The sequence below is a fragment of the Tauraco erythrolophus genome, chromosome Z, assembly GCF_009769465.1.
Source record: "Tauraco erythrolophus isolate bTauEry1 chromosome Z, bTauEry1.pri, whole genome shotgun sequence".
Classification (NCBI taxonomy): domain Eukaryota; kingdom Metazoa; phylum Chordata; class Aves; order Musophagiformes; family Musophagidae; genus Tauraco; species Tauraco erythrolophus.
Genome location: NC_141496.1, coordinates 670909 through 686781, shown reverse-complemented (window position 1 = coordinate 686781; position 15873 = coordinate 670909). Strand labels below are relative to the sequence as shown.

The 15873-nt window shown below is 45.7% G+C and overlaps 1 protein-coding gene across 1 annotated transcript in view; it reads left to right on the top strand.

Moving 5' to 3' along the window:
• Positions 1-15873, top strand: part of WDR7 (WD repeat domain 7) — an 87359-nt gene that overhangs the window by 40937 nt on the left and 30549 nt on the right. Inside the window, exons 20-21 of the mRNA XM_086628839.1 lie at positions 4514-4735; positions 14366-14552. Coding sequence (XP_086484965.1) covers positions 4514-4735; positions 14366-14552 — 409 coding nt within the window. The remainder of the gene's footprint in view (positions 1-4513; positions 4736-14365; positions 14553-15873) is intronic.

Below are 15873 nucleotides of genomic sequence, written 5' to 3'. Positions count from 1 at the left end.
AATATCGTCAAACCCGTGGCATGACTTTGGTTTAAGAATCCTGGACAATTAAAAGTAAAGATAAGGCAAAATAGGGTTTTCTTAAAGCTTTTTGCTCTTTCCTCTCCAGGTCACAAGCAGAGCATCCTGTAGATTTATTTGCTGCAAGAAAATAGTACAATTGACATGAAGAAAACGTTTTAAATTATTGACAGCCCAGATGAATGAGCCCAAAATTGTGTTTCCCCCTCGTAGCTCTTGGGTGCACTTTTATAATATCCCATATAGCACAGAGAAACGATTACAGTTTGGAATGTGAATGGTTCAGGGGTTGTTGCCCATAAGTTCTGTCTCTGCCACGTTTTGGGGTGTTCACTTCCTCCCTGGCATCTGCTGGAAGGACCGTGAGCCCTTTCTGAATTTGATTTTTCAGGCCTGAAAGAGAGGAAGGTGGAGGAAGAACAGAAATCCTTATCCCAACCTGCCCGGTCACAAACCTCCCCTTCCTAAATAAACAGAAAATTTGACAAAAGAACTGCAGGGAAATATATAATTTCAAAATATCCTCTATTTTAATGGACTTGGTGCTGCCAACAGCCAGCAGACCCTCGTGCCATGGTGTGCCTGGTATTGTCCACCTGTGTTGGAGCTGGGATGGAGATTCTTTCGTTGCTGTCGGAGCGTTTGGCCATGGAAACGGGGCTCCTGCAACACCTTTCCTAGATTTTTTTTTTTTTCCCTTCAAAGAACTTCATGCACGTTAAACGTGACTGAATCTTGACAGTTACCTTTGCATTTAAATCACTGGACGTGATTGCAGCCCCATGGTTGTGTCGTGGTGGTGGTGTTCACCACGCCACGAAACCACCATGGTGGTGTTCACCACGCCACGACCACCATGGTGGTGTTCACCACGCCACGAACCACCATGGTGGTGTTCACCACGCCACGAACCACCATGGTGGTGTTCACCACGCCATGAACCACCATGGTGGTGTTCACCACACCATGAACCACCATGGTGGTGACACGCGTTCGGACGCTCCGGTTGATAGTAAGTGGGTCCAGCACCTGCTTCTGCGAGGCTTTCCTGCCTAATCCAGCACGGGAGTACCCTCAGGATGCACCTAAGAGGAGACAGAAAGTATCTGGTAGCAGTCCATCTCTCCTAAAAACCACCTTCAGCCTTAATTCCCATCCATTGATTCCTCTGCCAGTTAAAGCTGGAGAACTTAATTTGTCTTTTAATCCTTTTATTGTAAGCTAGGAGAAAATTAATTTTAGCCAAGAACTGCGCAAAGCCAATTTGTCGCAAGAAAACCCAACCGGGTGGACGCGATGGGTTTCTCCGGCGGCGCGTGGACGTGGAAGTGTGTTATTTTTCCAGCGAAAACGTGGAATATTTTTTTTTTTTGTCCTTTCACCGGTGCAGCTTCTGTTTTCCACCCAGAGCTCTTTGGGGTTATTAATTTTCTGCCTGTGATAGGGTGATCAACCGTCCTGTCAAGAAAATGGATCTCTGTGTCACCCCTTAGCATGATTAAAGGGAGGCACGTCGCGGTGAGAAATACCAAATTTTCGTCAGACAAATGAAACTGTAGAAAGGACTCTTTGGATAGGCATTATTTCATTTTGAAAATCTCCCAAATGGCTGTCAGCTTATTTGTAGAAAATCATTGCAATTAATTGTGTGTTTCCTCTAGTAATTATGAAAAAAAAGGCAAAAAATATTGAAAATGTGGTTTGTTTGGTTTTTTTTTTTCCCCTCTCATCAAGAGGATTTGCAGGAAGGATGTTGCTGGGGGAAGAGTTGAGATTTGGAACTAGATGATCTTGAAGGTCCCTTCCAACCCAAACCATTCTGAGATTTTTGTCGTTTGAGGTTGGTTTTTGGTTTGGTGTGGTGGTTTGGTTTTTTTTTTTTTTAGTTTCTTAGGTTTGGGGTTTTTTTTTTTGAGGTAGAAAATGAAAATCTTTCTGTAGAGAAAGACTCTCCTCCACCAGATTGCTGCTGATGAAACGCTCGGAGAAGATTTCCCACCCTCTTCTGGTTGGAATTGATTGTTTGGGTAACAAAGAGTTATCTCCTCGACATCTGGGCGCTGAGGCGCGGGGTCAGCGGGAGGAATTAGCTCCGCCGCGAGTCCGCGCCACTCCGCACCCGGGAGTTTTCCCACTGGATCCAGTATTCATTGCAGCCAAACTGGCCCATCGCGCGCTGGGCAAGGACAGCGCTTGGCTCCGTCCGGTGGGTGATGGAGCTCATGGGGATGATGGTATCTGCTGGTTTAAGTGGCAAGGTGATGGTTCTGTCGAGCCGGCGTTCGCGGGATGCTCCGAAATCCCTTCCTTCGGGATCTAACGAAGGGTTAAGCTCATATTGCTGTAATCAAATGAAAGGCGGGCGGGGGGGCAGAGCGCGGCACCGCGTGCCCCCGCCGTTTAATTTCCTACTGGAAGCACGCACATGTGTTCACTCTTCCTTTCTTCCTGGCCGGGCACCGGGGCGGGCGCAGGCGGCACGGCCGGGTCAACGCCTTCGCCTATTGATCAGCATCCCGCCGGCTCCGGCTCCGGCATCTGCTCCGTCGCCCGCGTCGCCCGCGCCTGCTGCAAAGCATTAGACTGGAAATCCATAAGCAGAGCTGTGCTCATCCAAGCAGGGGGAGAAACTAAATGAAACGGTATAAAACAATCTCGGGGCGGGAGTTGGTGCCAATTCATCTTGATCCGAGATGTCACGCCGGGCGCCGGCCGAGCACCTGGGCTCGCGGGGAAGCGGGGAGGGAGCTGCCATCAGTCATCCGCCGGCGGTGCCCTCCGGCGGGGCTGGGTATAACGGGCCAGGAGACCCTACGCCAACGTTAACGGCAAAGCGGTGCCCGCAGATGGCAGGAGGGGGACGAGCGATTGCGGAACAATTACAACTGTTTCATTTTTTTTGCTTGTCTGGTACAGCCCGTTTTCATCCTTCTTCCTCCGATGGCAGTTGCTATTGATTTTTTTTTTTGCTTTCTTCTTTTTTTTTTTTTTTTTTTTGTCTCCCCTACCATTGTTCAGCTTTCTCTTGTGCTTCTCTCCCTTTTGGCTGGCACGGCGCCCAGCGTGGCCGCCGGGACGAGGACAGTCTTCTACCACAGGTCCTAAACCCAGTTAGCTTCCCTGTAGGCACCATTCCGTTCCCTGTAGGCACCATTCCGTTCCCTGTAGGCACCATTCCGTTCAAGGGGTAATGGTTTTAAAATAGAGGGAGGTAGATTCAGATTGGATATTAGGAAAAAATTTTTTACCATGAGAGTTGTAGAACACTGGAACAGGTTGCCCAGAGAGGTGGTGGATGCTCCATCCCTGGAGACGTTCAAGGCCAGGTTGGACGAGGCCCTGAGCAACCTGATCTAGTTGGAGATATCCTGTTCCTTGCAGGGGGGTTGGACTAGATGACCTTTGAAGGTCCCTTCCAGCCCTAACCATTCTATGATTCTATGGAGCCACGTGAATGTCATTAGCAGAGAGACTCGTTAATTCACCCTTCGTCAACCCAAGAGCCCCATAAGTCTCCCTCAGTGCCAGGTGGTGCCACCCAACTTCTGGGCAAGGGTTTCTTGCGGCACTCCGCCGTTAAGCATTAAGGCTTCCTTGGTTTTGTGAAATTACGTGGTGGGGCGTTTCCGACTGCGCCGTGAAAAGTGAACCCTACTTGTCACAACAAATGAATTTTTCATTCCAGTGGGTTTCTTCTAAAATTTTTTTTTCTTTACGAAAAAGAAAAAAAAAAAACAAAAAAAAACACTTCATCTGCTCAGTGAAAAGCAGAATCCCTGGGCTGTGTTAAGCCGATGACATAAATTTCAGTTTTAATTAAAATCCATAATACAGAGAGATTTTGTCAGTGTTTTTAAGGATGTTTGTTAAAATACCGTGTGTAACGGTTTGGTTTGCAAAAGCACTAAGTTTGGTTTAATGACATACACTGTTAGGTTGAAATTTAGGAAGAATCTGAACGTGGCGATGGATCCTGAAACACAAGAGATGCTTTTATGTAAGTTATCCTAAAAATCCATCTGCTTTTTTTAAAAAAAAAAACAAATGTACAACTTGTTACACAAATTTAAAATTAACAAGAAGCAAACCAAAAATCAGCTTTCACAAAAACTCAACAAGCACAGAATTCCACGGATCTTTTATCAGCTGAACGGGTGAAATTATGAAATTATGAAATTAGGCAGTTTTCTGGTGGCTCTTTTTGCCCCGTGAGGTCTTGACAGTTTTTGAAGGGTGGGTCCTGGATGTCCTTGATGCCAGACGTTGCAATAGGTGATATTTCAACTTTTTTTGTGCGTTGTAGGTTGAGAGAAGTCAAGTGGAATCATCTCCACCAACCCAAAACCCTGATACAGGCAATTCGCACTCCTGAAGATGTGATTTCAGTTAAACAGGAACCTCTTTTTATTTTTTCTGGGAAATACAATGTTTGAAGTGTTAGAGAACAACCTTGCTTTTGATTTTCCTCACGTTTTTCTACTTTTCATTGCAGGTTGTCTGTCTGGTCTCCCACAAATGAAAAAAATCTCCACGTCCTACGAAGAGCGACGGAAACAAGCCACGGCCATCGTCCTGCTGGGCGTGATCGGGGCCGAATTCGGAGCGGAAATCGAACCTCCAAAACTCCTCACTCGACCACGGAGTTCCAGTCAAATTCCCGAGGGATTTGGTTTGACTAGTGGTGGATCAAATTATTCCTTGGCGAGGCATACGTGTGAGTATCCGGAGTGCCGTTATCCCTTGCTCTGGTGCCGGGGGCAGAGGGAATGGGGAGGGAAGGGTCCAGTACAAACCAGTTCATTTCAAATATCCTTTCACTGGCAAAAATAGCTGAGAAATTTGGAGCGTACAATAAGCAACACCGCAGCAAGAGGCTGCCGAGAGATCGGCGCTGACGGAGCGAGCGGAACGGAGCGGTGGAGCTGGCAACCGGGCGCGGGGTTTGCAGCGATGCCACGGGGAGGGAGGCACTGACCATGGGGGAGAACCAGCGTGGTGCTTCCTGGCTCTTCTGCTGAGATCCTGGCATCCTTTATTCGCCTCCAAAACTCTTGTGTTGAGGACTGCATTTCTGTCATTCTTTTTTTTTTTTTTTTAATCCCAAAAACATTCCGTGGGTTAGTAGAGAGAGAGGGAAGAGACCGTCAGCGCTAGCCCTGCCTCGTCCGTTGACTAATCTTCATTTTCAGCACTTGGTAGGTCTTGCTCTTGGTGGAGTCGTTGCCCCTGTGACTGAGCACCGGCAAGTTTTCCGACTTCACGCGCCTCCGTTTGGGGATGTGGATCAGTAGGCTGTGGAAAAAGCATCGGTGACGATGAGGAGGGATGAGGGCAGGGGGAAGTGCACAATGTCTGATGTAAAATTGCAGGTGGTTCCATATCTACACATTGACTAGTCGGTATTAATATTAGAAAATCTATTAGGAGCAAACGCAACTGCAGTGCCCTGAGTTCCTACAATCCTTTTGGCCAACTTCCTGAGCAGGCTGGAATTTGGGTTTTACTTGGAGTTTGGCAAAAGTCCCCTTTGCCATCTCTGTATGGTCTCTCTGAAGTGCTACAGACTCATTGCTGGATTGCTTGAAAAAACACCCCCCCATCTGCTCAGCTATCAAGTAATTCCACAGCGGTGGCTTTCTCCTCCTGCACTAGTTTTTTAACTGGGTTTTTGTAACTGGGGTCTTTGTTTTCTCATGTGGTCTGCGTTATCGCCCAGTTTAAGTTTCTAAGTCGTTTGTTTCTTCAAATGATATCAGGAAATGAAAGGATGGAGAAGACTTTGCCATGTCTCTGGATGAGCCAGCATAAGGGATCTGAAGTTGGACAAAACAGGTTCTTCCCTGTTTTTCTGTTTTAGTGCAAGGCTGAGTCAGACTTCTTGGCTGTCCAGGCTGATATTTGGGCACAGAGTCAAAATAAGCTTTGTTTGTCTTTTAGACATGTCATAAAACATGAGGATGCTGACATCTTTATTGGACACTAAGCAGTGCAGAGAGCTCTCTACATTGTTTGGAAGCTGGTGGTGGTGCCGAGGTTGGCTTCACCTTCTCCAGTCTGCCAGTGGCAGGCTCCAGAGGCAACACTGGTTTCGTTTATGCTTCGCTTCCAAAGGGCTGTCGAGCATAACGTTGTCTAATCTTCCGTGGAAAAGAGGTCAGATCATTTCCATCAACAGTGCCGTGGTTTTGTCATCAGAGGAGGCTCCAGGGTGACCTTATAGCGGTCTTCCAGTACCTCAAGGGGGCCTACAAGAAAGATGGGGAGAGGCTGTTCAGGAGGGCCAGTTGTGATAGGACAAGGGGTAATGGTTTTAAAATAGAGGGAGGTAGATTCAGGTTGGATATTAGGAAAAAATTTTTTACCATGAGAGTTGAAGAACACTGGAACAGGTTGCCCAGAGAGGTGGTGGATGCTCCATCCCTGGAGACGTTCAAGGCCAGGCTGGATGAGGCCCTGAGCAACCTGATCTAGTTGGAGATATCCCTGTTCCTTGCAGGGGGTTGGACTAGATGACCTTTGAAGGTGCCTTCCAGCCCTAACCATTCTATGATTCTATGATCCTCACGGTTCATACAGAGGTGATGGAGCCCGTGGGTGATGGTGTCGCGTTGTCAGACATGTGGCTGAGACGCTTGGACCCGTCTTGGGTCCTCACGAGTTCTTTCCTCCGGTGTGTTTATCTATTTGCATGTTATTTTTGTTTGTATCAGGCTGAGCAGAGTTCCAACCTCCAGCTTTGAGCTCCTCTTGATGATAACCTCGGATACACTGCCGATGAGGAGACGTCAGATTTCGTTATCGTATGTTGAAACCGTGTGCTGAGTTATCCAGAGTAATGGGACAAATGGCACGGAGCCTAAAGCCACGGTATTTCAAAATCAGTTATCAAATTTCAAAATCTAAAAAACAAAATTCAAAATCAAAAAATCAAAATTCAAAATCAAAATTCAAAATCAAATTCAAATCAAAATAAGTTATCAACATGAATGACTTCAGTTAAAGGATGCAGAGGTTTTGCTGCGTAAATTATGCACGTGGTCATTGACCGTATTCCAGAAAATAATAATTGTGACTGTGCCTATTTGAGAGGGTGGAATTCTCCAGAAATCCACGTGGTGACCTTGCCCGCCATCCTGCATTAATCTCTGCTGACCTTACAATAGTTCACGAGAGATTTAATTATCCGGTGCCACCCAAAGAATTTCTCCTTACCGATTGCGCCGCGTCACGCTGGAAGCGCGGCTAATTCCGTGTTTATAAAGTTAATGGGCTGATAAATCCGAGGGACTGGCCTGTCCTGAATATGAAAACACTTGATCCTGCTCTTAATGCAGGATATTTTTCAAAGCATCTGCCATCGATACGGTTATTAACGACGAGCGTTTTGCCCTTGAACTCATCGGCGTCACACGCGACGCGCCGGCACGGCGTTGAGTTGTTTATACTGGTTTTGCGCGTCTCGATCCGTACGGGACCGTGGAGGAGCTATTGCCCGTTGGTGTTTTCCTCAATTTTGGATTTTTGCTTTTTTGTGTTATTTACTGCTTGTATTCAGGCTTCACCCATCAGTAGGATCTTCGAAAAGTCTCGTCGCCGCAGCCTGCGAGCGCCTTTTCTGAGCAATGTATTGAACTTCCCAGTATTCCCATTGCTACTGGAGTTGTGTTGGCGTGCCTTGGAGAGGAAGTTTACCTTCCGAGACGCGCCGTGGCTTCACAATCTGTTTTTACACACACGTTGGAACAGAATTAAGCACCAGATTACTCCAGGGGTGAAGTCAGGGATTTCATATGTTTCGTTAAGTCGGCGTTTCCAGCCGTACGGATTTTTGTATCGCATCCCAAATGGATTTCATCCGAAAATGGGATTTAACAAGGGATCAACTGGAGACTCGCGGTGAACACGGCAACGTTCGCGCCGTCGACTGCCTTGAAATCTCTTGTGATGTCTTCTGATCCATTAGCTCTCTGTTAAAATTAAAAATTAAATCCACTTTTTTCCCCAAATCCTATAGGAGGCAAGTGATTTGAATGCTATCTTTTTTAATCAGATATTTCGGGTTTGCATATTTAACATCCCGGCTATCGTGACGGGTTGTGTCTCAATGAACTAAAACTAAGGGACAGAAGTTTTTCTCGTAGACGTACGTGAGGATGACTCAGATATTTGGTACGACGAAGAGTATCCCAGGACATCCACACATCAGTCATTTCCTAAGAAAACAAAACGTTTGTGATTTTGCTGCTGGTCCGAACGTGCCACATCCCCTGGTACCCTTTGAAAACACTGCTGATGCCAGCAAAATTGGAGAGTTTAGTTTTCAACAGATCTTGTGAAAAGAGGGGGTCGGACAGGTGTAGGGAGCGGAGAAATTGTGGCTGCCCCATCCCTGGAAGTGTTCAAGGCCAGGTTGGATGAGGCTTTGGGCAACCTGGTGTAGTGGAGGGTGTCCCTGCCCATGGCAGGGGGGTTGGAACTGGATGGTCTTAACTTTCTCTTAACTGTTTTGGAGTTTCTCTTGACCTTTTTTTTTTTTAAATTAATAGTCTTTGCTGGGACTTCTTCGTTGGGAAGAAGATGGGATAAGAAACGTCTTATCTTCATGTGTGTGTGAGTGCGTATGCGTGACCGTAAATTTTGAAGCATTTTATTTTACTTACACCGTATCAATGTTGTTTTCCATCTTTTCATCATATATGTGCTCTTTTCCATCCCTTGTTAACTTTGAATTTTTTTAATTTTTTTTTTTTTTTTTTTTTGCATTCATCTTTCTGAAATGTCATAGCATAGGAGCTCATAATGAACTCAAACATGGATGACTTAAGTATCATGTTGGCAATCATCTCTGAGGGGATGGGCCACAGCTGGTTGGAATATATTGCTATGGAGAGCAGAAGTAAAAATTATGGAATCACAGAACAGCCCAGGTTAGAAGGGACCTTGAAAGATCATCTGACCAGCCTTTTGTGGGAAGGGGACCCTACCTGAGACTATCTAGCACCCTGTATAACTGCATCTTGAAAACCTCCAGTGATGGGGACTCCGCCATGTCCCTGGGGAGGTTGTTGCAATGAAGGTTTGTTCTCATTGTAAAAAAACCTCTTTCTTATGTCAGTATGAAACCTCTCACGGTACAACGTCTACCTGTTGCCCCTTCTCCATGTGGCTCCTTGTGAAGAGACAGCCTCTGTCCCCTTTGTAGCCATCCTTTAAGAACTGGAACGCTGTGATGACGTCCCCCTGAGCCTTCTCTTCTCCAGGGAGAAGAGGCTCAGCTCCTTCAGTCAGTCCTTCAGCTAGTCCTTGTGTCCCCCCCCCAGCAGAAAGATGATGGCATGTTGTCTAGGAGTACAATTTCAAACTATCTAACACAGCTAGCTGCTGCCAGGGACGCGATCCATCGGCACCAGCCCTGGGCTGACGCCGTAGTGGGCTGATTCGGAGATCTACGTGTTGGAAAACGAATTGCTGGTTTTGTGGCTGTGGTTCTGTGGCTGTAGCTACCAGTTCAGCATAAGAGATGTCATTGCCAGCGTCTCTGTTTCCAGCTATGGCTTGACCGGGTTGTAAATCAGAACGCGTGAAGATAGCTAAAAAGAAAAGGAGCCCTTTTCACCCTACGTCTTGGCCTTTGGAGAGCTTTGATTTCATCTTCAAAACTTCTCAGGTACAGAAAAACATAACCCATTGCCCGTCCCTCGGGTTTTACCTTCTCCAAAGATCAGTCTGGTTGAATCAGTTAGTGGGTTGCCCAATAAAGAGCTTAATGACCATGGCATCAGCTGCAACGTAGACCCAACTGTAGGTGTGCTGCCGAAATCGAGGAGACGGGCACCGTTGGGTGACAAAGCCTGGGGAGAAAGGGGCAACTTGGACTAGCTGGGCTGTCACGTGTTGCTCACATGGCTTTGCAGTAGTTGAGAATAGAATACACGTCGTTGTTGGTATGGATATGTTTATGTATCAGACACCGGTGCTGTGGAGAAGGTTGTGATCCCCAACTCCTACGAGCTGTTGCGTCTTCGTTGATGTTGCGCATCTTCCACTGTTAACGGAGGTCCCGAGTTGTCCAAACTGCTTAAGAAAATCCGTCACAATTCTGTGTAACAGGAGCAAACTTCGAAGGTCAGCGTATAATTTGGTCAGCACTGTGATGGAAAAACCAGCTACTTCCTATGAAACCATCATCATTTTTATGGAAATAGCTTTATTTAGAAAACATTATATAATTTAGATCAAAATAAATAGCGCGGGTTAACGGAATTATGCAATTAACAGGAATGAAAACACAAAGTTTAATGCACCGTTATGACCCGAGTCATATTGGCTTTCTCCTTCCTGATAGATTATAAACAGATTTTTGGATTAAAATAATGATATTTTACTCTTTCTATAGCACTGTAATATAATTTCATAGTTAGAGGAAGAATGCATTTAAGCCAGCCTAGTTGAGTTCTCTCCGTAAATTGAACCAAGTCTGATCTGAAACTCATTTACTGTCTTGGAACAGAATTGATCTTGTTTTCACAAGAAAAGATTCCCCCACTGCAGCTTTGGAGAAGAAGAAAAATGGCATTGTTAGGTTGGTTTAACTGGGCCAGAGTTAGGCTGAAGGACTGGGAAACCAGCTATTATAGACATCTTTTTTCTCCTTTGCCTCCCTTTCTAATGACTCATGCAAAATCTTAGAGAATTTTGAAAAACCCTGAGGTTTGTCTGAATATTCCCTCTGAATATTCACACTTCAGAATATTCTTTGCTCTCCGTTCGCTTCGTGTCAAAAGCAAAATATGCTGTTTAATCAAAAAGCTGGGAATTTACCACTCCTGGCATTAAAAATACCGACCAAAGACGCAGCGACCACCTTGCCCTAGATATTTTCCAACTTGTATTACTCCTTGAGTATTTCTGATGGAAGGGGCTGGCCCTCAGCCCTTGGAAGAGCGAAGCCGAAGCCGGAGCCGGAGCAGGAATTGTTTTGTGGGTGGGGGCTATTGATCTCCTGCACAGCCAACCTCCTATTGTTCTCGGCCGCCGGCAGGTAGGCAGCGACCCTGGAAAACCCTCCTGCCTCGCCTGTCATCAATAATCAATCAATAATCAAGGATTTTTTTTTTTTTTTGCCACCCTCTTTGCGGTTCTCCTCGACTCCAATTGAATTCCCGATTGTGTTTTGGAATATTTGTTACTCTATGCAATAACTACTGCGTTTCTTGCAAGACTGGTTTTGCAAAGAAACACAAAATTCTTTATCTACATCAACCCTGGAATGACCCAGGGAAGTTGCAGGCAAGAATGGTGCTTCAATGACTTGGAAGAGGTCATCAGCAAAAGTCTCTCCTAGCGTTAAGTTCAATGGAATTATAGAAAAGGCCTCAAAAAATGCCGAAAAGGAATTCTGTACAAATTAGGAAATTTGACGTTGAGTGTGATTGGGGGAAAAAAAAAAATCTTTTCGTTGTTACATCTTTAGAAAAAATTCTTCACATCATATGGTTAGTGAATTTTTAACTTAGACCTAAAAATAACCTCTGGTTTTATACCTGTCTGAAAAATGAGAGAAGATACATAATAAAAATTCGCTGCGCTAGAAGGTAGGAGGGGATTAAGGGATATAGATTTTGAAGGCAGCTATCCAGATTTTTATACTTCGGTCTTGCTGTGGGCATTTCACACAGGTATATGTCAAATTGGGAACAAAATCATCCAGAAAGAGTCACAATTTGCTTTAATTTCTTATGGAAAAAAAAAAAAAACAATGCCCATAGGCATGGGGCAAGAGGACAGACTGAAAAAAATTCGAGCTATGGTTCTTCACTCTTTTTTTTTTAACATAAAACCAGAAAAAAGGTGCAATGTAAGTTAAATCATATTCGTGGAGTCCATCATTTTTATTGAGTTGGAACTTGATCTCGTGGCGAATTAGGAGAAAGGGGAATCCGAGTTATCCAGCGTCTCGTTCATCCCTGTGCTATTGATTTTTCCCGAGCAAATTATTTAATTTTTTTCAATCTGTTGGCAAACCAGGGCTAACGGTGCTGACTGATGTAATGTGGTTAAAGCTCCTGAGATTCAGCAGGGAAAGACGCCGGAGGAATCCGAGGGGGCTGCAGGAATCCGAGGGGCTGCACGCGTCGAAAATACCGGATCGGCTTTAGTGGTCACGTCACATTTTCGTTAAAAAATAACGACAAAAGGATCAAAGACTCAACTCTTGGTTTTAGCGTTCAAGGAAGACGTGGCAAAGCTGGATGTGGCTTTTTGGGGGGGTGTCGGTGCTGTTGCTGGGGGGGGTTTCCCATGAGGATGTGAAGAGGGACTTTTTACAGGGGTATATGGTGATAGGACACGGGGTGATGGCTTTCAACTGGAAGAGGGGAGATTTCGATGGGATCTAAGGAAGAAATTCTTCCCTCTGAGGGTGCTGAGGCACTGGAGCAGGTTGCCCAGAAGAAGCTGTGGCTGCCCCATCCCTGGAAGTGTTCAAGGCCAGGCTGAATGAGGCTTTGGGCAACCTGGTGTAGTGGAGGGTGTCCCTGCCCATGGCAGGGGGGTTGGAACTAGATGGTCTTTGAGGTCCCTTCCAACCCAACCCATTCCATGATTCCATGATATCTAGAAATAGTTTCCGAGAGCATTTGTTTCTTAATGGCTTTTCCTAACAGAAGGTCCGTGTAAATCATCAAAACTTTGTCTCCAATAGAGTGGATTTATTTTTTTTTGCTTTATTTAAAGGATATGATGTTAGTTGGATTTCCAGCAGGAAAGACAGCTCCCTTGCTCGCAGTAATTTGGATCCTCCAAGCGCCGCAGGAGCGCGCGGGCACGAGCCACGTTCTGCTTTGGTGGGATCTTTTCCATCGCATCTCCACCTTGGCCCAAAATCCTGCTGAAATAACCTCTGAATCGATGTTCTCTTGCCCGTTTGCTGGGAGCACGAGCGCGTAGGGTCACTACAAGATGCTGAATCAGCTCCAGGCAGGGTGCGGATCCCGAGGACGCGCGTTACTGGTCCTGCTCCGCGTAATGGACTCAAGGGTTAGGAGCAGAGGATCTCCGCAGCCCAAATCCGCAGAGCTTTTCCGGGGCTAATTACCTCTTTACTGCGCTGACTCTAATGTGACATGTTTATTGCCTTAACTAACAACTCATTAGCTTAGTTGATGTTTTTGTCAATATTAATTCGTTCATTTAAGCCAAGTCCAAGCTTAAACAAAGATGTCCAGGCTGAGAAACGGGCAGCAGAATGACTTTTGGTTAGTTCATCTTTTGCCTTAGCTCGATTTACGCAAGGTGGGTGTCAGCAGGAGCAGGGCGAGGAGGATTCTTAGGAAAAAGATCTAGATGATCTTTGAGGTCCCTTCCAACCCTAACCATTCTATGGTTCTATAAAAGGTGGGCGTATTTCATCGTAGCGATGTTTGAGTAGTCACACTTCTTACTAAGGTTCTTAGAGTTGAGACCTAAAATTCGTGCAAATTGGAGCTTCATCGCCTGCTACGCACTTTAAGGAGAAACTTTCAGGTTTTTTATTTACACACATGGAAGGATTTAACGTGGATTTCCTAGAAAACAGCACGGCTCGAAGGGAACCACAACACTGCCAGAGCCCTGCCCCAAAACCTGAGCGCCGAAATCATAAAATCACAGAATGGTTTCGGTTGGAAGAGACCTCAAAGATCATCCCCCCAAACCGGCACGTTTGGAAACAGACAGTTGTTTTGGTGGAGGTTTTTGCTGACTTGGGTCACTTCTTTTTGCCAGGATACAGGTTAAAAAATGTGTAATCTCACCATGACTTCTTTTAGCTGATGTTTTCCCAAGTTTAATCTTTTAAGCTCGTTTTTCTTGGCCATCCTTTCAAAATGATATAGAATCATAGAATCATAGAATGGTTAGGGCTGGAAGGGACCTTCAAAGGTCATCTAGTCCAACCCCCCTGCAAGGAACAGGGATATCTCCAACTAGATCAGGTTGCTCAGGGCCTCATCCAACCTGGCCTTCAACGTCTCCAGGGATGGAGCATCCACCACCTCTCTGGGCAACCTGTTCCAGTGTTCTACCACTCTCATGAAAGCGTAGACTGATGCGTCGTGGTAATGAGCCGCCGTCGTTGCCGTTGAGGATGCTTTAAAATTGTCGTAGGCAGAGTCTGGCCACAGAACCACGGCTTTTCCTTTCTCCCTGACTTTGGGAAGACCCTGCAGTTGTGAGCTTCTGCGCTTCTTGGTGAGATAAAGCCTTAATGGTGACTCAGGAACTGGTTTCCATACGACGTGTTTGGAAACACCCAGGCAAACCCACTCCTGTAGCTCTCTCCTGATGATCCCGTTCTCTCCGGCAGGCAAGGCGCTGACGTTCCTGCTGCTGCAGCCGCCCAGCCCCAAGCTACCCGCGCACAGCACCATCCGCAGAACCGCCATCGACCTCATCGGCCGCGGCTTCACCGTCTGGGAGCCCTACATGGACGTCTCCGCCGTGCTGATGGGCCTCCTGGAGCTTTGCGCTGACGCGGAGAAGCAGCTTGCGAAGTAGGTGTCTCATTTATTGGCTTCCCAACCCTTCGTATCGTTTCTGACCTGTGGATCTGGGTGTTGCAGTAGTTGGTTCTTGACAAGAAGGTGGGACAAGGAATAGCTCCTTGCTTCAAGTTTTGCATTTGAACCATAGAGTCATGGAATCGCAGAATGGGTTGGGTTGGAAGGGACCTCAAAGATCATCTAGTTCCAACCCCCCTGCCATGGGCAGGGACACCCTCCACTACACCAGGTTGCCCAAAGCCTCATGCAACCTGGCCTTGAACACTTCCAGGGATGGGGCAGCCACAGCTTCTCCGGGCAACCTGGTCCAGTGCCTCACCACCCTCAATGTAAAAAATTTCTTCCTTAGATCTAATCCAAATAATTTTTTATATCTAAAACACATCTGTCTGTCTTTAACATAATGGTTTTTTAGCCTTTCTGAACTGTAAAAATAGTATTTTCAGAAGGTATTTTCCACTGGCGTGTCTGAATATGGGGATTATTTTCCCCCTGGTTTTACAAGCCGTCCCGGTAGGATGTGAATTGTTTTGGAAAGTACGTTTTGGAAACGGCGGTTGGTTTATCAACAGCATCGCTATGAATAGCATCGAGGTAATTTGTAGATTTAAAGATTGCTCAGAAATCATAAACTCAATAGACCACAGCCTGTCTCTAGGGTCAGAGAACAACTTATTAAAGTGTCCTAAATCAAGATTTATACGGTGTGCTGTCTTGTACCTCCGTTCTAACCTCTTGGAAATAAAATCTTCTTTCAATTACGGATTTGTAATTGGGGTTGGGGTGGGCAAATTTCATAAGGAAGTCTGACACTTTGACATAAAGTACACAGGAAAAATGATCTACTCAGGGTTTTTTGTGTGTGTGTGTGCATGGAACAAATGTGCGTGTTTGTTCCGTTTCTTAAAAATTACTACGAACGTGCAACCTCTAGTTGCGGATACTCCGGTACGTACGCAAGTTACACCCAATAGTGCCATGAGCTATCCATCACGCCATCAAATAATTATGATTAAGTCACATAATTGTGGCTAAACAGGTAAGTGAAGTCATTAAGATGACTCGTGTGATAGTGGCTTAACCTTTTTGGATTGCATTTTGTGTCAAAATAACGGGATTCTTGAATATCAGCGTTTGGGATTTCTTTAACGCGCGCAACTTTGCGGGATGTGAGTAGCGTTTTTGTTGAGTATCCACGGATTTTTATGATCTGAGGCCCAAATGTGATAAATTTCAGCCATCCACTTGGAAAACGACTGTTCCAAAAAATACTTAAATTTAATATTAATTTTCATCGCGGAAAACGTACAAG